A 13,461-nucleotide genomic window follows, 5' to 3' on the forward strand; every position below is an offset into this window, starting at 1 on the left:
TCGCGCTGCGGTTTTCCTTTGAGGAGACTGTCTCCGCAGCAGCAAGAGCAGCGCTGGCTTCGCAGCTGCCGCTGCTGCTGCAGCGCATGCAGCAGCTGCTGCTGCACTGCACGACTGCGCTCGTGCGGGGCTTCCAGCAGCAGCAGCATCAGCAGCAGCAGCAGCAGCACGTTGACGGCGGCTTCGCTACGTTGGTGATTAATGCTGCTGCAGCGCAGCTTATGATGGGCTCCTTCCTGCGGGGGCTGCAGCAGCAGCCGCAGCAGCAGCAGGAGCTGCTGCTGCCTGCCTCTATTGAAGCTGCAGCTGCCGCCACGGCCCCCATCATTGAGCTGAAGCCGCTGCTGCAGCAATTCGCTGCAGCAATCAAGCAGCAGCAGCAGCAGCAGCAGCAGCAGCAGCAGCAGCAGATGGCTCTGCTGCTGCAGCTTCTATTGAGAAGCTGCGATAGACTTCGCCTTTCTGTTTGTTTGCTGCTGCGGCACGTGAGGTCCTTTGCTGCTCCTTTTCTTGCTGCAGATACACCTCAGGCTGCTGACGACGAAGCTGCTGATGCTGCTGCTGATGCTGCTGCTGCTGCTGCAGCGCCGAGTGCATCCGATGCTGCAGCGTTGGCTGCGGCTGTTCTCAGTGTCACGCAGACGACGCGGGCTCTGCAGCAGCAGAAACAGCAACAGCAGCAGCAGCAGCAGCAGTTGCTGCTGCAACTCTCCCAGTCTGAAGCCGCCAAGGGGGCGGAAGCGCAGCAGCAGCAGCAAAGGCAGCAAAGGCAGCAGCAGCAGCAACAGCAGCAGCAGCAGGCTCTTTTTCAGCTTCACCAGCAGCAGCAGCTCCTGCAGCTGCAGCAGACGCGAGCGCTGCAGCGCCTGGAGCAGCTGCTGCTGCTTGACTTGCTGCAGGAAGCTGCTGCTGAAGACTCTGAGCAGCAGCAGCAGCAACAGCAGCAATGCAAAAAGAGACAGCAGTCGCGTCAGCAGCTGCAACAAGAAGAGAGCTGTCAAGATGCTGCAGCATCTGCTGCTAGCAAAGCAGCAGTGCTGCTGCTGCTGCTGCAGCAGGAAGTCGGGCTGCAGCATATGAGGAAGCGCGTTGCGCGTCTGTTGCTGCAGCAACTCCACAGCTGCTGCTGCTGCAGCAAGGAGACACATGAGCACCGCATCACAGCAGCATCGCCGCCTTCAACGGCACCAGCAGCAGCAGCAGCAGCAGCAGCAACAGCAACAGCAGAGACCCACTGGCTGCAGCCTCACCTGCCGCTGCTCTTTTCTCTTGTTCCTGCTGCTGCAGCAAAAGCTAGGGCTTCTACACATTGCTGCGTCTCTCAGAGAAGTATGAGTGCATGCATTCTCGCTGGGGCTGCTAAGCGCTGCATGCAGGACCCTCTGCCAGCAGCAGCAGCTGCAGCAGCAGCAGCTGCTGCTGTCCCTCGGGCGGGTGGTTCTGCAGCAGCAGCAGCAGCTGCTGCTGCTGCTGCTGCGACATCGGCTGCGCAGCGGGTTGTGCTGCAGTGGTCACTGCCGCCGGAGCTGCTGGAGGAGCGGAGTGCTGCTGCTTTGCTGCTGCTTCGTGCTGCTGTCTTAGTGGAGTCAGCAGCAGCAGCTGCTGCTGCTGCTGACGATGAAGATAAGGATAAGAGTGCAGCAGCAGCAGCAGCAGCAGAAGCAGATGCCTTTCCAGTCCAGCAGAAAAGGCAGCGAATCTGCAAAGAGACGGTGACACCCACAGCAGCAGCTGCAGCAGCAGCAGCAGCAGCAGCAGGTGCATGCAGCAGGCGAGTAGCAGCTGTTGCTGCTTTGCGAGAGATATGTTTGGGGATAGCTGATGCACTTCCTTCTGAAGTCTGTGCATGCGCTGGAGATGAGGCGCTGCAGCAGTTTGCTGCTGCACTGTGGGGGGCGCTGCAGGCTACAACGAGCTTGCTGCAGCAGCACCTGCAGCAACAGCAACAGCAGCAGCAGCAGCAACAGCAGCATCTGCTGCTTCTGCACACAGAGCACCGAGACCTACTCATCAGTGCAGCTGCTGCTGTCAGCAGCGCGCTGCGACAAGTTTGCTGCTGCGGAGCAGCAGCAGCAGCAGCAGCAGCAGCAAACCTCTGGGCGGATGCAGCCCTGCTAAATGGCTGCGGGCTGCAGCAGATCTTGTCTTCCCTCGCGCATGCTGCAGCAGCAGCAGCCAGCAGCAGCAGCAGCAACAACAGTAGCAGCAGCAGCCTTACGGCAGTGGTGGAAGCAGCAGAGGCAGCAGCAAATGTCTTGTGGGCTGCTGCTGGTGCAGATGCAGCAGCAGAGGGGAAGGGAGCGGTTGCTGCAGTTGCTGCTGCTGCTGCTTTGCTGCTGCCGCTGCCCGCTGCAGACGTTGACGAGCAGCAGCAGCAGCAGCAGCAGAAGCAGTTGAGAAGAGCCCTACGAAAGAACGACGCAGCAGCGTTGGTTTGTTGGTGCAGCAGCGCAGCAGCAGACTTTGCTGCGCGTATTGTTGATGCAATTAGTAGTAAAGAAGGCAGCACCGAGCTGCAGCAGCAGCAGCAGCAGATGCTGCTGCTTCTGCCCCTTACGGTGTATGCGTCACTGCATGCGCTTGCTGCAGCCTGGGCGCAGCCATTTTTGCTGCGAGTAAAGGCCCCGAAGACAGAGGAGCAGCAGCAGCAACAGCAGCAGCAACAGCAGCAACAAGGAGTGCTGCAGGAGGTGTTGGCTGTGCTGCCGCCTGATGCTGCTCGCTCGCAACTCGCAGTTGTTGTTGCTGCTGTTGCTACTGCTTTAGACGAACGCCTTGCTGCTGCCTCTGTCCTCAGCTTCGCAACCGCTGCTGCTGCACCAGCAGCAGCAGCACCAGCAGCAGCAACACCAGCAGCAGCAACACCAGCAGCAGCAGCAGCAACAGCAAGTAGGGCTGAGCCGGCTTTGAGCGGCCCTTGGATGCACATGGCAGCAGTTTTATTAGAGTTGCTGCAGCAGCAGCAGCTGCTGGGGGTATGGCTTCTGCAGCGCAGAGCTGCAGCAGCAGCAGCAGCACCTGCTGCTGCTGCAGCAGGGACAGACGATCCTGACGAGGCTGAGCATGGGGCAGAGCAGCCGAAGCAGCAGCTAAAGCAGCAGCAGCAGCAGCAGCAGCAGTTGCAGCTGCCGCAGCAGGAGCAGTCTAAGATATCTGCATTGGTGGTGTGCCGCTGCAGTGTACGTACACATCAATCTCTGTTGCTGCTGCAGCAGCAGCCGTCTGTCTCTTCACCTCGACCTAAGAAGCTGCTGCAGCTTCTTGATAGGCTGCAGCGGCTTCTGCTTATAGACGGGCCTCTTGCAGATTCTGCTGCTGCTAATTCTGCTGCTGCTGCTGCTGCTGCTGAGGGCTGCCTCCGCCTTCAGCGTAGCTGCATGCGGCTGTTGCTGCTGCTGTGCATACACTGGAGTGGAGCCATGAAGCACTTTGCTGCCTTGGAAAGGCAGCAGCAGCTGCAGCAGCAGCAAGAAGAACAAGGACAGCAGCAGCACGAGGAGCACGCAGAGGAGCAGCAGCAGCAGCAGCAGCAGCAGCAGCAGCGCAGTGACGGGGGGCATTGCAGGGTTTTGATGTCCAGGCTAACAGTTTTGCTGCTGCATACAACTAAGTACGATTTGAAGCAGCACGTTGCTGCTGCGGTTGCTTCTGCGTCTCCTGCTGCTGGAGCACCAACTGGTGCTGCTGTTGCTGCAGCACCTCGAGCAGAAGCGCAGCAGCAGCTGCACTCTCTTGCGTCTCCTAGCCCTTCCTTTGTGGCGCTGCAGCAGCTGCTGGCTGCGCTGCTGCAGCAGGAGCAGCAGACAAGCCTAGAAGACTTCTGCTGCTTCTACTTGCCCAGCGACAAGTAAGATAACTGCAGCAGCTGAGGTGTATGTACACCCCATCGACTAATCCTACTGCTGACGGGGCCTTCAGAGATCCTGCTGCTGCTGCTGCTGCTGCTGCTGCTGTTGCTGCTGCTGTTGCTGGCCCTTCGCCAGATCTATCGAGAATGCTTTCATAAGGCTGTCGCCTGTTGCTCCTGCTGCTGCGGTCCCTGCTACCTCTGCTTCTGCTCCTTCTGCCGCTGTTGCTATTACCTCCTGCTGCTCCTGCTGCTACTGCGGCTGCTGCTGCTGCGATGTGTGCTGCTGCAGCTGCTGGGCCTCCCTGGTCGTGGGCTTGCCCCGTCATTTGTTCACCCAAGTCGCTGCGCAGCTGACAGAGGCAATGCAAGCTGCGCTAGAGACCCTGCAGCAGCAGCAGCAGCAGCAGCAGCAGCAGCTAGAGGAGGCGGCGCTGGAAGCTGCTGCTTGCGCTCAGGCACTGTGGGCCCTCGTGCTGCAGCGAACCGAATTAGCGAGATGCCTTCGACAGCAAAACAAAAGCAGCAACCAGCTGCAGCAGACGCTGCTTGCTGCTGCACATCTGGTGCTGCAGCTGCTACAGCTGCTCCAAGCAGCCAACACAGCAGCGACAAGCACCGGCTTATACGCCTCACTACCCTTGCTACAGCAGCAGCAGCAGCAGCAACAGCAGCAGCGGGTGTCTTGTTTGTTGGGTTGGTGCTGCTCCCGCAGCGCTCAATTTTTAGCAGAGACATTTCGCTGCTGCTGCCTTTTAGCTGCTGGCAGACGGCCTGCAGCAAAACAACTTAGGGCGAGTCAGGACCCCGCAGGGCAGCAGCAGCAGCAGCAGCAGCAGCAGCAACTGGAAGGAGTGGCAGACGCCATGATGGACTTCGCCAGAGGGGCCCTCGAATTCGCCGAAGCTGACGATGCTGCAGAGACACTGCGATGCATGCAGCAGCAGCAGCCGCAGCAGCAACAGCAGCAGCAGCAGCAGCAACAGGAGCAGCAGGAGCAGCAGCAACTCGCGAATATAGCTGGCCGAGCAGCCTTAAGAAGCTGCAGCATCATGTTGGTGTCTCTGTGGCGGTCGCATGAATTCACCCCTCTGCAGCGGCAGCAGCAGACGGTTTTGCTGCTGCTGCTGCGTTTGCTGCAGTTGCTGCCGCGTCTCCATGACCGAAGGTAATCTGTTTTTGTTTGTAGCAGCACTTAGACCCTCCCCGCTGCTGTCTGCGACTTCTGCTGCTGCTCCTGTTTCTGTGTCCGCCTTCTAATGCTGCTGCTGCTGCTGCTGCTGCTGCTGCTGCTGTTTGTAGGGTCTTTGATGATGCACTGGAGACCTGGGGGCGCGTTACTGCTTCTCTCGCTAACCGCAGCAGCAGCAGCAAACGCATGCTGCTGTTCTTAGCTGCTGAAGCACTTGACTTGCGGCAGCGGCTGCTGCAGGGATCAGCCACCACAGCAGCAGCAGCAGCAGCAGCAAAAGCAGCAGGCAACGTCCGCATGGTGCCGGGTAAATGCCTTAATAGGCACCTTCTTGCTGCTGCTGCTGCTGCTGCTGCTGCTGCTGCTGCTGTGGTAGTTGGAGTAGAAGAACATGCATGCGTATCAAATCCTAAGCAGCCCCGCGCCATATGATAGCTCAGTGCCTTTTAGTCGCGGCTGCTGCAGCTGCTGCTGTTTGTGCTGCTGCTACTGCTGCTGCTGCTGCTGCTTTTGCTGGAGTTCATTCGGTTTCACAGAGTTCCGTGCAGCTGCGTGCAAGCTTTCATATCTTTGTTGCTTATACGCATACCCTATTGGTGCTGCAGTTGCTGCTACTGCTGCTGTTGCTGCTGCTGCTGTTGCTGTTGTTTGTTCAGCGGAGAGGGAACGTCAGCAGGTGCTTAGCTCGCGTTTGCTGTCTCTTGGTTTTGAATTAATGATGGGCGCAGCAGCAGCAGAAGAAGGCGGGCGAATAATTGCTGAGGTGTCTTCGCAGCTTAGAGAGGGATCGCGGACAGCGCTGCTTGAAGTCTTTGATGAGTTCTGTGCAAACCATCTCTACAGAGGACGCGCATAAACACAAACAGCAGCAGCAGCAGCAGCAGCAGCAGCAGCAGCAGCAGCAGAAGCAGGAGCAGAAGCAGCAATAGCAGCAAAAGCTGCAGCAACAGCAGATTATCTTCACCGCAGTAAAGATCTATCCATGCATGCATGCATGCATGCATGCATGCATGCATGCATACATGCATCCATGTGCAGGTCTGTGTCTTATGATTATTTAGGGTTTTTTATCAAAGACAGCGGAAACTCATTTTGTTTCAATTGGCTTTGCGTGAAATTCTACCTACAGCCGTTCGTTACACCTCACTGAACTGGGCTTGCATGCATTTTTAAATGCATGCGTTTGCTGCATTTTCTATTAAAAATATATTTTCGTTCGCTTCTTCTCTTTGCCTTTGAAGCCCCACGTAGTTTTGCTGTCTTTTATTACTTTAATGTTTGCTCGCCGACATGCTCTGTGTGTCTGTGTTAGGGTAGAAGTATTTTATTATTATTATTAGTACTATTATTATTACTATTATTTTTTTTTTAATTTGTTCTTTAAGGATGTCATTCCTCCTGAAGGTACTTCATTTAACTACTCCATATTTCGAGTGTACGCATGCACAGATGGCTAGCTAAGCGACGAGCTAGCTACACGCATGCAAAACTAGCTAGCTGCTGCTCTGTCTAGATAGCTAACTACACCCGTACACTGGATTCAATTCGGGCTGCTCTTGGCAGGGAGAAACTTCAGAGGAGATGCTCGAGTCAACAGCAGCGGAGAGCTGTTTACGCATATGCATGCATGCATGCACGCATGCACGCATGCAGCCACGTAGGCATAAATCCCTGTTCCGCTGTACCCTCACTTGGGGTGTTTGTATGCATCGTTAATATCAACAATGATGGCTTGGGGAGAAGGAAAGGGAGCAGAAGTCCCGCAGCTAGAAAGAGAGTGTAATGGTAGTTAGAAGAGGACTATTGATAATTTCATTAACAAGCACAAACCTTCAGAAACTGCTCGAGAGGAAGTAGAAATTAACCTCAGTATTATTATTATTGTTATTATTATTATTGGTTTATTACTCTTATTATTATTACGATTATCTTTATTATTATTATTATTATTATTATTATTATTATTATTATTATTATTACAATTATCTTTATTATTATTATTATTATTATTACTATTGTTACTATTATTATTATTATCATCATTATTATCATTATTATTGTTGTCCGTAGAACTGCAGGAAAATTCCCTTTTGGCAGTCTTCATATCACTCAACGTCCGTCCATATGAGTTAACTGACAAGGAAGTGTTTCCTATTTTCGCAGCTCTCCCCCCATCAAGTTATCTATGGACTTACATACTTTACACCAACATACATAATGAGCGAGAAAGTGCACACATTTATGCATATTTTCGAATACACAAATATATAAATATATAAATATACATATGTGCTTGATTATATATAGAGAGGCTGCAGCATTCAATCGAAGATCGCGGGGCCCTTGGGGGGCCCCCCAGACCGACGTTGGAAATATCGATGCTGAAGATTTTTCAGTAGTTATGCCTGGGTGAGTTTGAATTAAATTTAAATTATTACATAAATATGCAAATAAATATAATTAATTTAGTAATTTTTGCGTTCATTTTCTCGATATAACGCCATATGTCATGCAGTAGATGTTCAGCTTTCCTTCATTGGACACCTCCCGATACACCTGAAGAATTCAGGTGTATAGGCAGCTTCCTTGCAGGTTCTGAACTTGAACTTAATGACGGTAATTCAAATTTATTCTTCTGGTAACCACCGCTTCAAGTGGCCTTGAAATGCGATTCTTCGCTTATTTCTCAGACATTTTATGCGTGTTCCCCTCTCTTTCTCCTTTGAAGAGTTCATTGCTCTGAATTTTTAATTCCGTGTTTATTCAGCATGATGCTCCACCACTCATATTCAGAATGCACGTCCGCACGTCCTCAACTGATTTCTCGAGGGCTGCATGCATTTTCTGTCGTTCGCCCTTCATAGCTCCCCGATTTGATGCAGTTTCCTCATCTCCAGTTATTTCTTTCTTCCTTTCCACTTCCCCCGAGCAACGTCAGCCTCCTTACATCCGGCCTCGCGGAGGTGTGAACAAGACAGCGAAGCCATGGGCACTGAAGGGCCGCCTCGGCTTCAGTGACTACCCACAGCTCCTCCACGGGAAATGGAACAGCAGCAGCAGCATCTGCAGCAGCAGTGAGAGCGTTGCATATTGGCTTCCTCCTTCGCTCCCGAGGAGGCAGGAACACCTAAATCTGAAGTGGGCCAACCGTACACAGAGCCGGCTGATATTTGAATCTTCTTCTGCATGTGCGCACCTCACAGCGAAGGATTTGACGCAAAGAGCCGTCGAGCAGCTCGTGGAGAAGGGAGCGGGTTCAGCCATATCTGTAGATGCCTCCCTTACTGCTATACTTGATGCTGTTGTTGCTGCAAATGCAGCAACAGCAACAGCAGCAGCAGATGCTGCTTCAGATTTATGGGGAGATGACTTGAGTTCGTATGATGACGGCCAGCAGCAGCAAATACCTGCGCATACCCTCGAGCCCCTTTTTGCTGCTGCTTGGGGCCTCCCTTCTCGTCGAGTTGCATTTCTAGAATTAGACAAACAACGCATACGCCTTCGGACTAAGACTAAACAGTGGCAGCAGCAGAAGCAAGAGCAGCAGCAGCAGCAGCACCAGCAGCAGCAACTGCAGCACGAGCAGGGTGCTGGCTTGAAACCGATTATTTTGCCTCTCTTAGTCCCTCCAGATGTCTCTGCAGTGTATGTACACCCCGAAGCTCCACCGTCTGATGTCAGTGCGAAAACTTCGCCATCTTCAATTTCTCTTTTGCTGCTGAGTTGCGCAAAGGCAGCAGACAGATCGCCGCAGTTCCGGCTGCAGCTGCTGAAGGGAGAGTTGCTGCAGCTGTTACCCATTATCAGGAGGCTGCAGCAGCAGCAGCAGCAGCAACTACGAGATGGCTTTGGTGAAGATGAAGCTTCTGCAGCAGTGGCATTGCTGCACTCTGTTGTTGCAGCAGATGTTTCTGCTGCTTCTTCTGCTGCTCCTACCGTTGTTGCTGCTCGTACTACTGCTGCTGCTGGGGCAGCGGGGGGAAGTGCTGCGTCTTCCTCTTCAGGCGCCGCCTTGTCAGGAAATGTACTGTCGGAGTTGCTGCTGCAGCTGCTGCAGCACAGTGTAGACTGCCTTGCTGAGAGAGCGCAGCAGCTACCTCCCTCCTCGCTGCTGCATGCGCTTGGGGCTTTGATACACCTTAGCACCCAGCGACCGCGAGGTCTGCTGTCTTCTTTGCAAATGGAGCCGCTGCTGCTGCAGCTGCTGATAGCCGCACGCCCACCTCTGCTTCAGCAGCAACGCAACCTCAACGATCTGTTAGCAGAAGATCAACCAGACGGCAGCAGCAGCAACGCCAGCACCACCGACAGCATCATCAGCAGCAGCGATAGCAGCAGCAGCACCACCCCCTGCACCAGCACCATCACCACCACGAGCGGCAGCAGCAGCAGCAGCAGCAGCAGCAGCAGCTTGACGGTTTCTTCTGGTGTGGAGTTTCCTCTTCGAGTTGCTGCATTTGTGCTGCCGCTGTTGGGTTGGCTGCAGCACTGTGGCTCTGCTGCATTAAGAGAAAACAGCGCTGATATTCTTGCGGCTGTGGCTGACTGCGTTGGTGAGGCATTTGAATAAAGTAATTGAAATGAATGAATATCAATGATATACACCGCACTGCAGGAGGCTGGGGTCAAGGGGAGGTGTTTTTAGGTGTATGTACACCGCAAAAGTTTGTGTAATAACTGGAGCCGATATCTGTATGCTGTATATTTGTTGTATATATTTGTTTGTTTGTATTTTAATTTGTTTCTCTTCTTTTTGTATCTACATGCATTCGACTCTATTGGGGCTTTGTTGTTTTCGTTTGTTTATTTGTTTGTTGTTTGTCGTTTGTTTTATTGAAATAAATCTGCTGCATTTGTTTGCTGCATTTGTTTGCTGCATTTGTTTGCTGCATTTGTTTGTTTGTTTGTTTGTTTGTTTGTTTGTTTGTTTTGCTGCAAAGGTGAGCGCATTGAAGAGTTAGACGCTATAGAAACCTCCAACATAATATTCGCCGCTTCTGCCTTTGGGCAGCCTCTAGCGGGTGAGAGGAGCAGAAGAATTAATTAAATAATTAAAACAATAAAATAAATATCTTTGAACTCCTGGATTTGCATGCACTTAAAGAAGAAAAACTTTCAACAAGAAATACAAAAGGCTGCAACACAGACAGAGACGTTTGTTTGTTTGTTTGTTTGTTTGTTTTGAGTTTGTTTTTAGAGATGCGTTGTTAGTCGTTTTGTTTATCTTTTTTAGCTTCGTTGTTGGTTGTCCTGCTCCTCCTGTATAGACGGCCTTGCCGGTGCTGCTATCTTTCTGCTGCTGCTGCCTGTTGCTGCTGCTGTCTGTTGCTGCTGCTGCGGTATGTTGCTGCAGCTGTCTCTTGGTCCTGCTGTCTGTATGCTGCTACTGGGTGTTGATGCCTTTGTGTTTTGTTTCTACTGCTGTTATCGCTTTTTTGCTGCTGCTGCTGCTGCAGTTTCTTTTGTTGCTGCTGCTGTTGCTGCTTTGCTGCTGCAGCATGGCAGGAGTATTTGCTGTTTATGTCGGCCCGGCGTTCGCTTGCGCTTTCGATGTCTCCGCTGTTAGCCGCCCGTATCCTCTGTGGACTCGCAGACGCAGGCTTAGAGGTAGCGTGTTGCTGCTGTTGCTGCTGCTGCTGCTGCTGTTACTGCTGATGCTGCTGTTGTTACTGCTGTTGCTACTGCTGCTGTTGCTGCTGTTGCTGTTACTACTGCTGTTGATCTTGCTGTTGTTGCTGCTGCTGCTGCATTATGCATGCATGGATGCATGCATTAATGCAGGAAGTGTTTTTGTATTGTTTGCGGTTAAGAATAAGCAGAGGAGAGAAGCAGAAAAGGAGGCTTCATAACAAGAACATAAAGTGCTGCTGTTTGCTGCTGCAGGATTCTTCATTTTATTGCAGTCTGCTGCATTTGCTGCGGCCTGCTGCTTCGTCGCTCCGCATCGACGTTCTCTGTGCTGTCCTCAGTGCATGCGCAAAGGTAATTGCTGCAGCAGCAGCAGCAGCTCCACCAGCAGCAGCAGCAGCAGCAGCTCCACCAGCAGCAGCAGCAGCAGCAGCAGCAGTAGCAGCACTAGCAGCAGCAGCAGCAGCACTAGCAGCAGCAGCAGCAGCAGCACTAGCAGCAGCAGCATGTTTGTGTTTGCGCAGGTGCGGGCGCGAGACTGCGAATTTCTTCTGTCTGCATTTTATCGTTTGGAGGCCGCCGCTCCAACTCTAAAATCATCATTTGCTGCACAAGCAATTGAAGCTGCAGGTACACCCCAACGAGCTTGTCTTTGTCTTTGTTTATGTCTACTTATCTGCTGTCTTCGTCTTTGTTTATATCTCTTTGTCTGCTGTCTTGATGACTTTATCTGCTATCTGCTTATTGCTTTATCTGCTGATTTTTATTTATCTATCTGCTGTCTGCGTCTTTGTCTATATTTTTATTTGTAATCAGTAATTTTAAAGAAGAAGAAGGCTTAAAAATATTTATTTGTTTTGTTCATTCGGCTGTTTGATGAGTTGGGGTGTACATGCAGCTCTTGAAGAAATATCTTTTTGTTGTTTTGTCTGTCTTCTTTCAGCGGATTTAGATATGAAGGGTTTGCCTTTTGCTGCTCTGTGGGATCGCGTCTGCTGCGCGCTGCAGCAGCAGCAGCTGCTGCATGCATCGCTGCTGCCAGCTGCACTGATGCTGCTGGAGGGGCCCCTGCTGCAGCAGCAGCTGCTGCATGCGTGGGCTCAGGCTTTAGCAGCAAAACGAAGTCGACTCTCCAAACCCATCAAGTGGCATATCGTCAAGTCCGTGCTGCTGCTGTTGCTGCTGCTGCTGCTGCTGCTGCTGCTGCTGCTGCTGTTGCTGTTGCAACTGCTGACCGCTTAGCTGGTGCTGTCGATGCTAGTGCTGCTACTTCTTCCTCTGCTGCAGTTTCAGCTGCTGCTTCTGCTCCGTCTGTCTGCTGCTGTTGCTCCCACTGACACTGCTGCTGCTGATGCTGCTCCTTCTGCTGCTGCTGCTGCTGCTGCTGCTGCAGGAAGCACCGATTAATGGTAGCTGCGGATTCTACAGGGCTTCTGCTCAGCCCCGGCCTGCCGCTGCAACTCTGCGAAGAAATAATTAAGTTAGAAAATGCTGTATGAATACACTCACATTCATTTGCATGCATTTGCATGCATTTGCATGCATCAGCTTGTTTGCATGCGTTTTTATTGATGCATGCGTTTGTATATATGCATCGGTTTGTATGTATTTTTTCATGCATTTGTTTGCTTGGGTTTGTATGCGGTCATAAGGATGCATGCATTTGCATGCATTTAGTGCATTTGCATGCATTGATTTGCATGCGTTTGTTTGAATTTGTTTTGATTAATTTGTCTGTGTTTATCCGCGGACTGTCATTGATAAATATTTAATGCTGTGCATTCATGCATATATAAAAATGCATGTATATAATATATATATATAATATATATATATATAATATATATAAAATACTAATAATAATAATATATAACAGTATAAATATACATAATGTATACGTTATATATATATATATATATATCTATATATCTATATATCTGCATGCATGCATGCAAATGAGGGCGTCTGATGATTTATTTTTAGAAAGAATTTCACTGAGGCGACCAATTTAATTTTTTTGTAGTTTGTTTGTTTGTGCCGTTGGTGTCATCTCTTGTCCTTTTGTTTAATAAACTCAATCTGTTGCTGCTGCTGCTGCTGCTGCTACTGCTACTGCTGTTGCCGCTGCTACTGCCACTGCTGCTGCTGTTGCTGCTGTTACCACTGCTGTTGCTGCTGCTGCTGCTGCTGCTGTTGCAGGAGGGAGCTCGTGTGCATCGTAGCTGCCCTGAGAGCAGCAGCTTTCATTTAGAAGTTGCTGCTGCTTTAGGCGAGAGAAGGTTTAAGAGAGAAGAAGAAGCTGGGCCGTATCTAATCGACTTAATGCTTTGGGAAGAGAAAAAAGAAGAAGTATGTGAAAAAGAAAGAAAAGAAAAAGAAGAAGACATACAAACACAAGACAATAAAACAACAAACAACCAGCAGCAGTATATATACACCTCAGCAAAGAAGGAGACAGAAGAAAAAGAAAAACAAATATATGCTAATAACAGCAGCAGCAATTTTATTAAACAAAATAAACACATTTCCTGCTGGAGCATGAATAACAGCAAACACAAAAAACATTCAGCACATTCTGCTGCTGCTGCTGCTGCTGCTTCCTCTCCTTCTTCTTCTCCCTCAGCTGCTTCTGCTGCTGCTTCTGCTGCTGCTGCTGCTGCTGCTGCTATTCCTGTTGCTGCACCACCTCTATTAGAAAGAAGAGGAGGTCCTTCACAGGAACATCCCTGGCTTCCTTCTGCGAAGCGAGACAGAGAAATTTTATTTAAATTAAAATAAATAAATATTAATATAT

The 13,461-nt window shown here is 50.9% G+C and overlaps 2 protein-coding genes across 2 annotated transcripts in view; both read left to right on the forward strand.

Moving 5' to 3' along the window:
* EAH_00034910 (hypothetical protein, conserved) overlaps positions 1-5,895 on the forward strand; it is a gene marked incomplete at both ends in the record, with an annotated part of 9,790 nt that extends 3,895 nt beyond the window's left edge. Inside the window, 4 exons of the mRNA XM_013392131.1 lie at positions 1-3,847; positions 4,140-5,015; positions 5,150-5,346; positions 5,696-5,895. The exon at positions 1-3,847 is cut by the window's left edge and continues 15 nt beyond it. Of these exons, the coding sequence (XP_013247585.1) occupies positions 1-3,847; positions 4,140-5,015; positions 5,150-5,346; positions 5,696-5,895 (5,120 nt within the window). The remainder of the gene's footprint in view (positions 3,848-4,139; positions 5,016-5,149; positions 5,347-5,695) is intronic.
* A 1,938-nt stretch (positions 5,896-7,833) lies between these two features.
* Positions 7,834-12,166, forward strand: EAH_00034920 (hypothetical protein, conserved; the record flags this gene model as incomplete). The annotated part of the gene is made up of 6 exons (XM_013392132.1): positions 7,834-9,592; positions 9,980-10,060; positions 10,545-10,646; positions 11,022-11,297; positions 11,611-11,827; positions 12,061-12,166. The coding sequence occupies 6 exons, from the start codon at positions 7,834-7,836 to the stop codon at positions 12,164-12,166; spliced, it is 2,541 nt and encodes an 846-aa protein (XP_013247586.1).
* Between the last annotated feature and the right edge of the window lie 1,295 nt (positions 12,167-13,461).

The sequence above is a fragment of the Eimeria acervulina genome, genomic scaffold (genome assembly GCF_000499425.1).
Source record: "Eimeria acervulina Houghton genomic scaffold, Eah_scaff362, whole genome shotgun sequence".
In the NCBI taxonomy this organism is placed as follows: domain Eukaryota; phylum Apicomplexa; class Conoidasida; order Eucoccidiorida; family Eimeriidae; genus Eimeria; species Eimeria acervulina.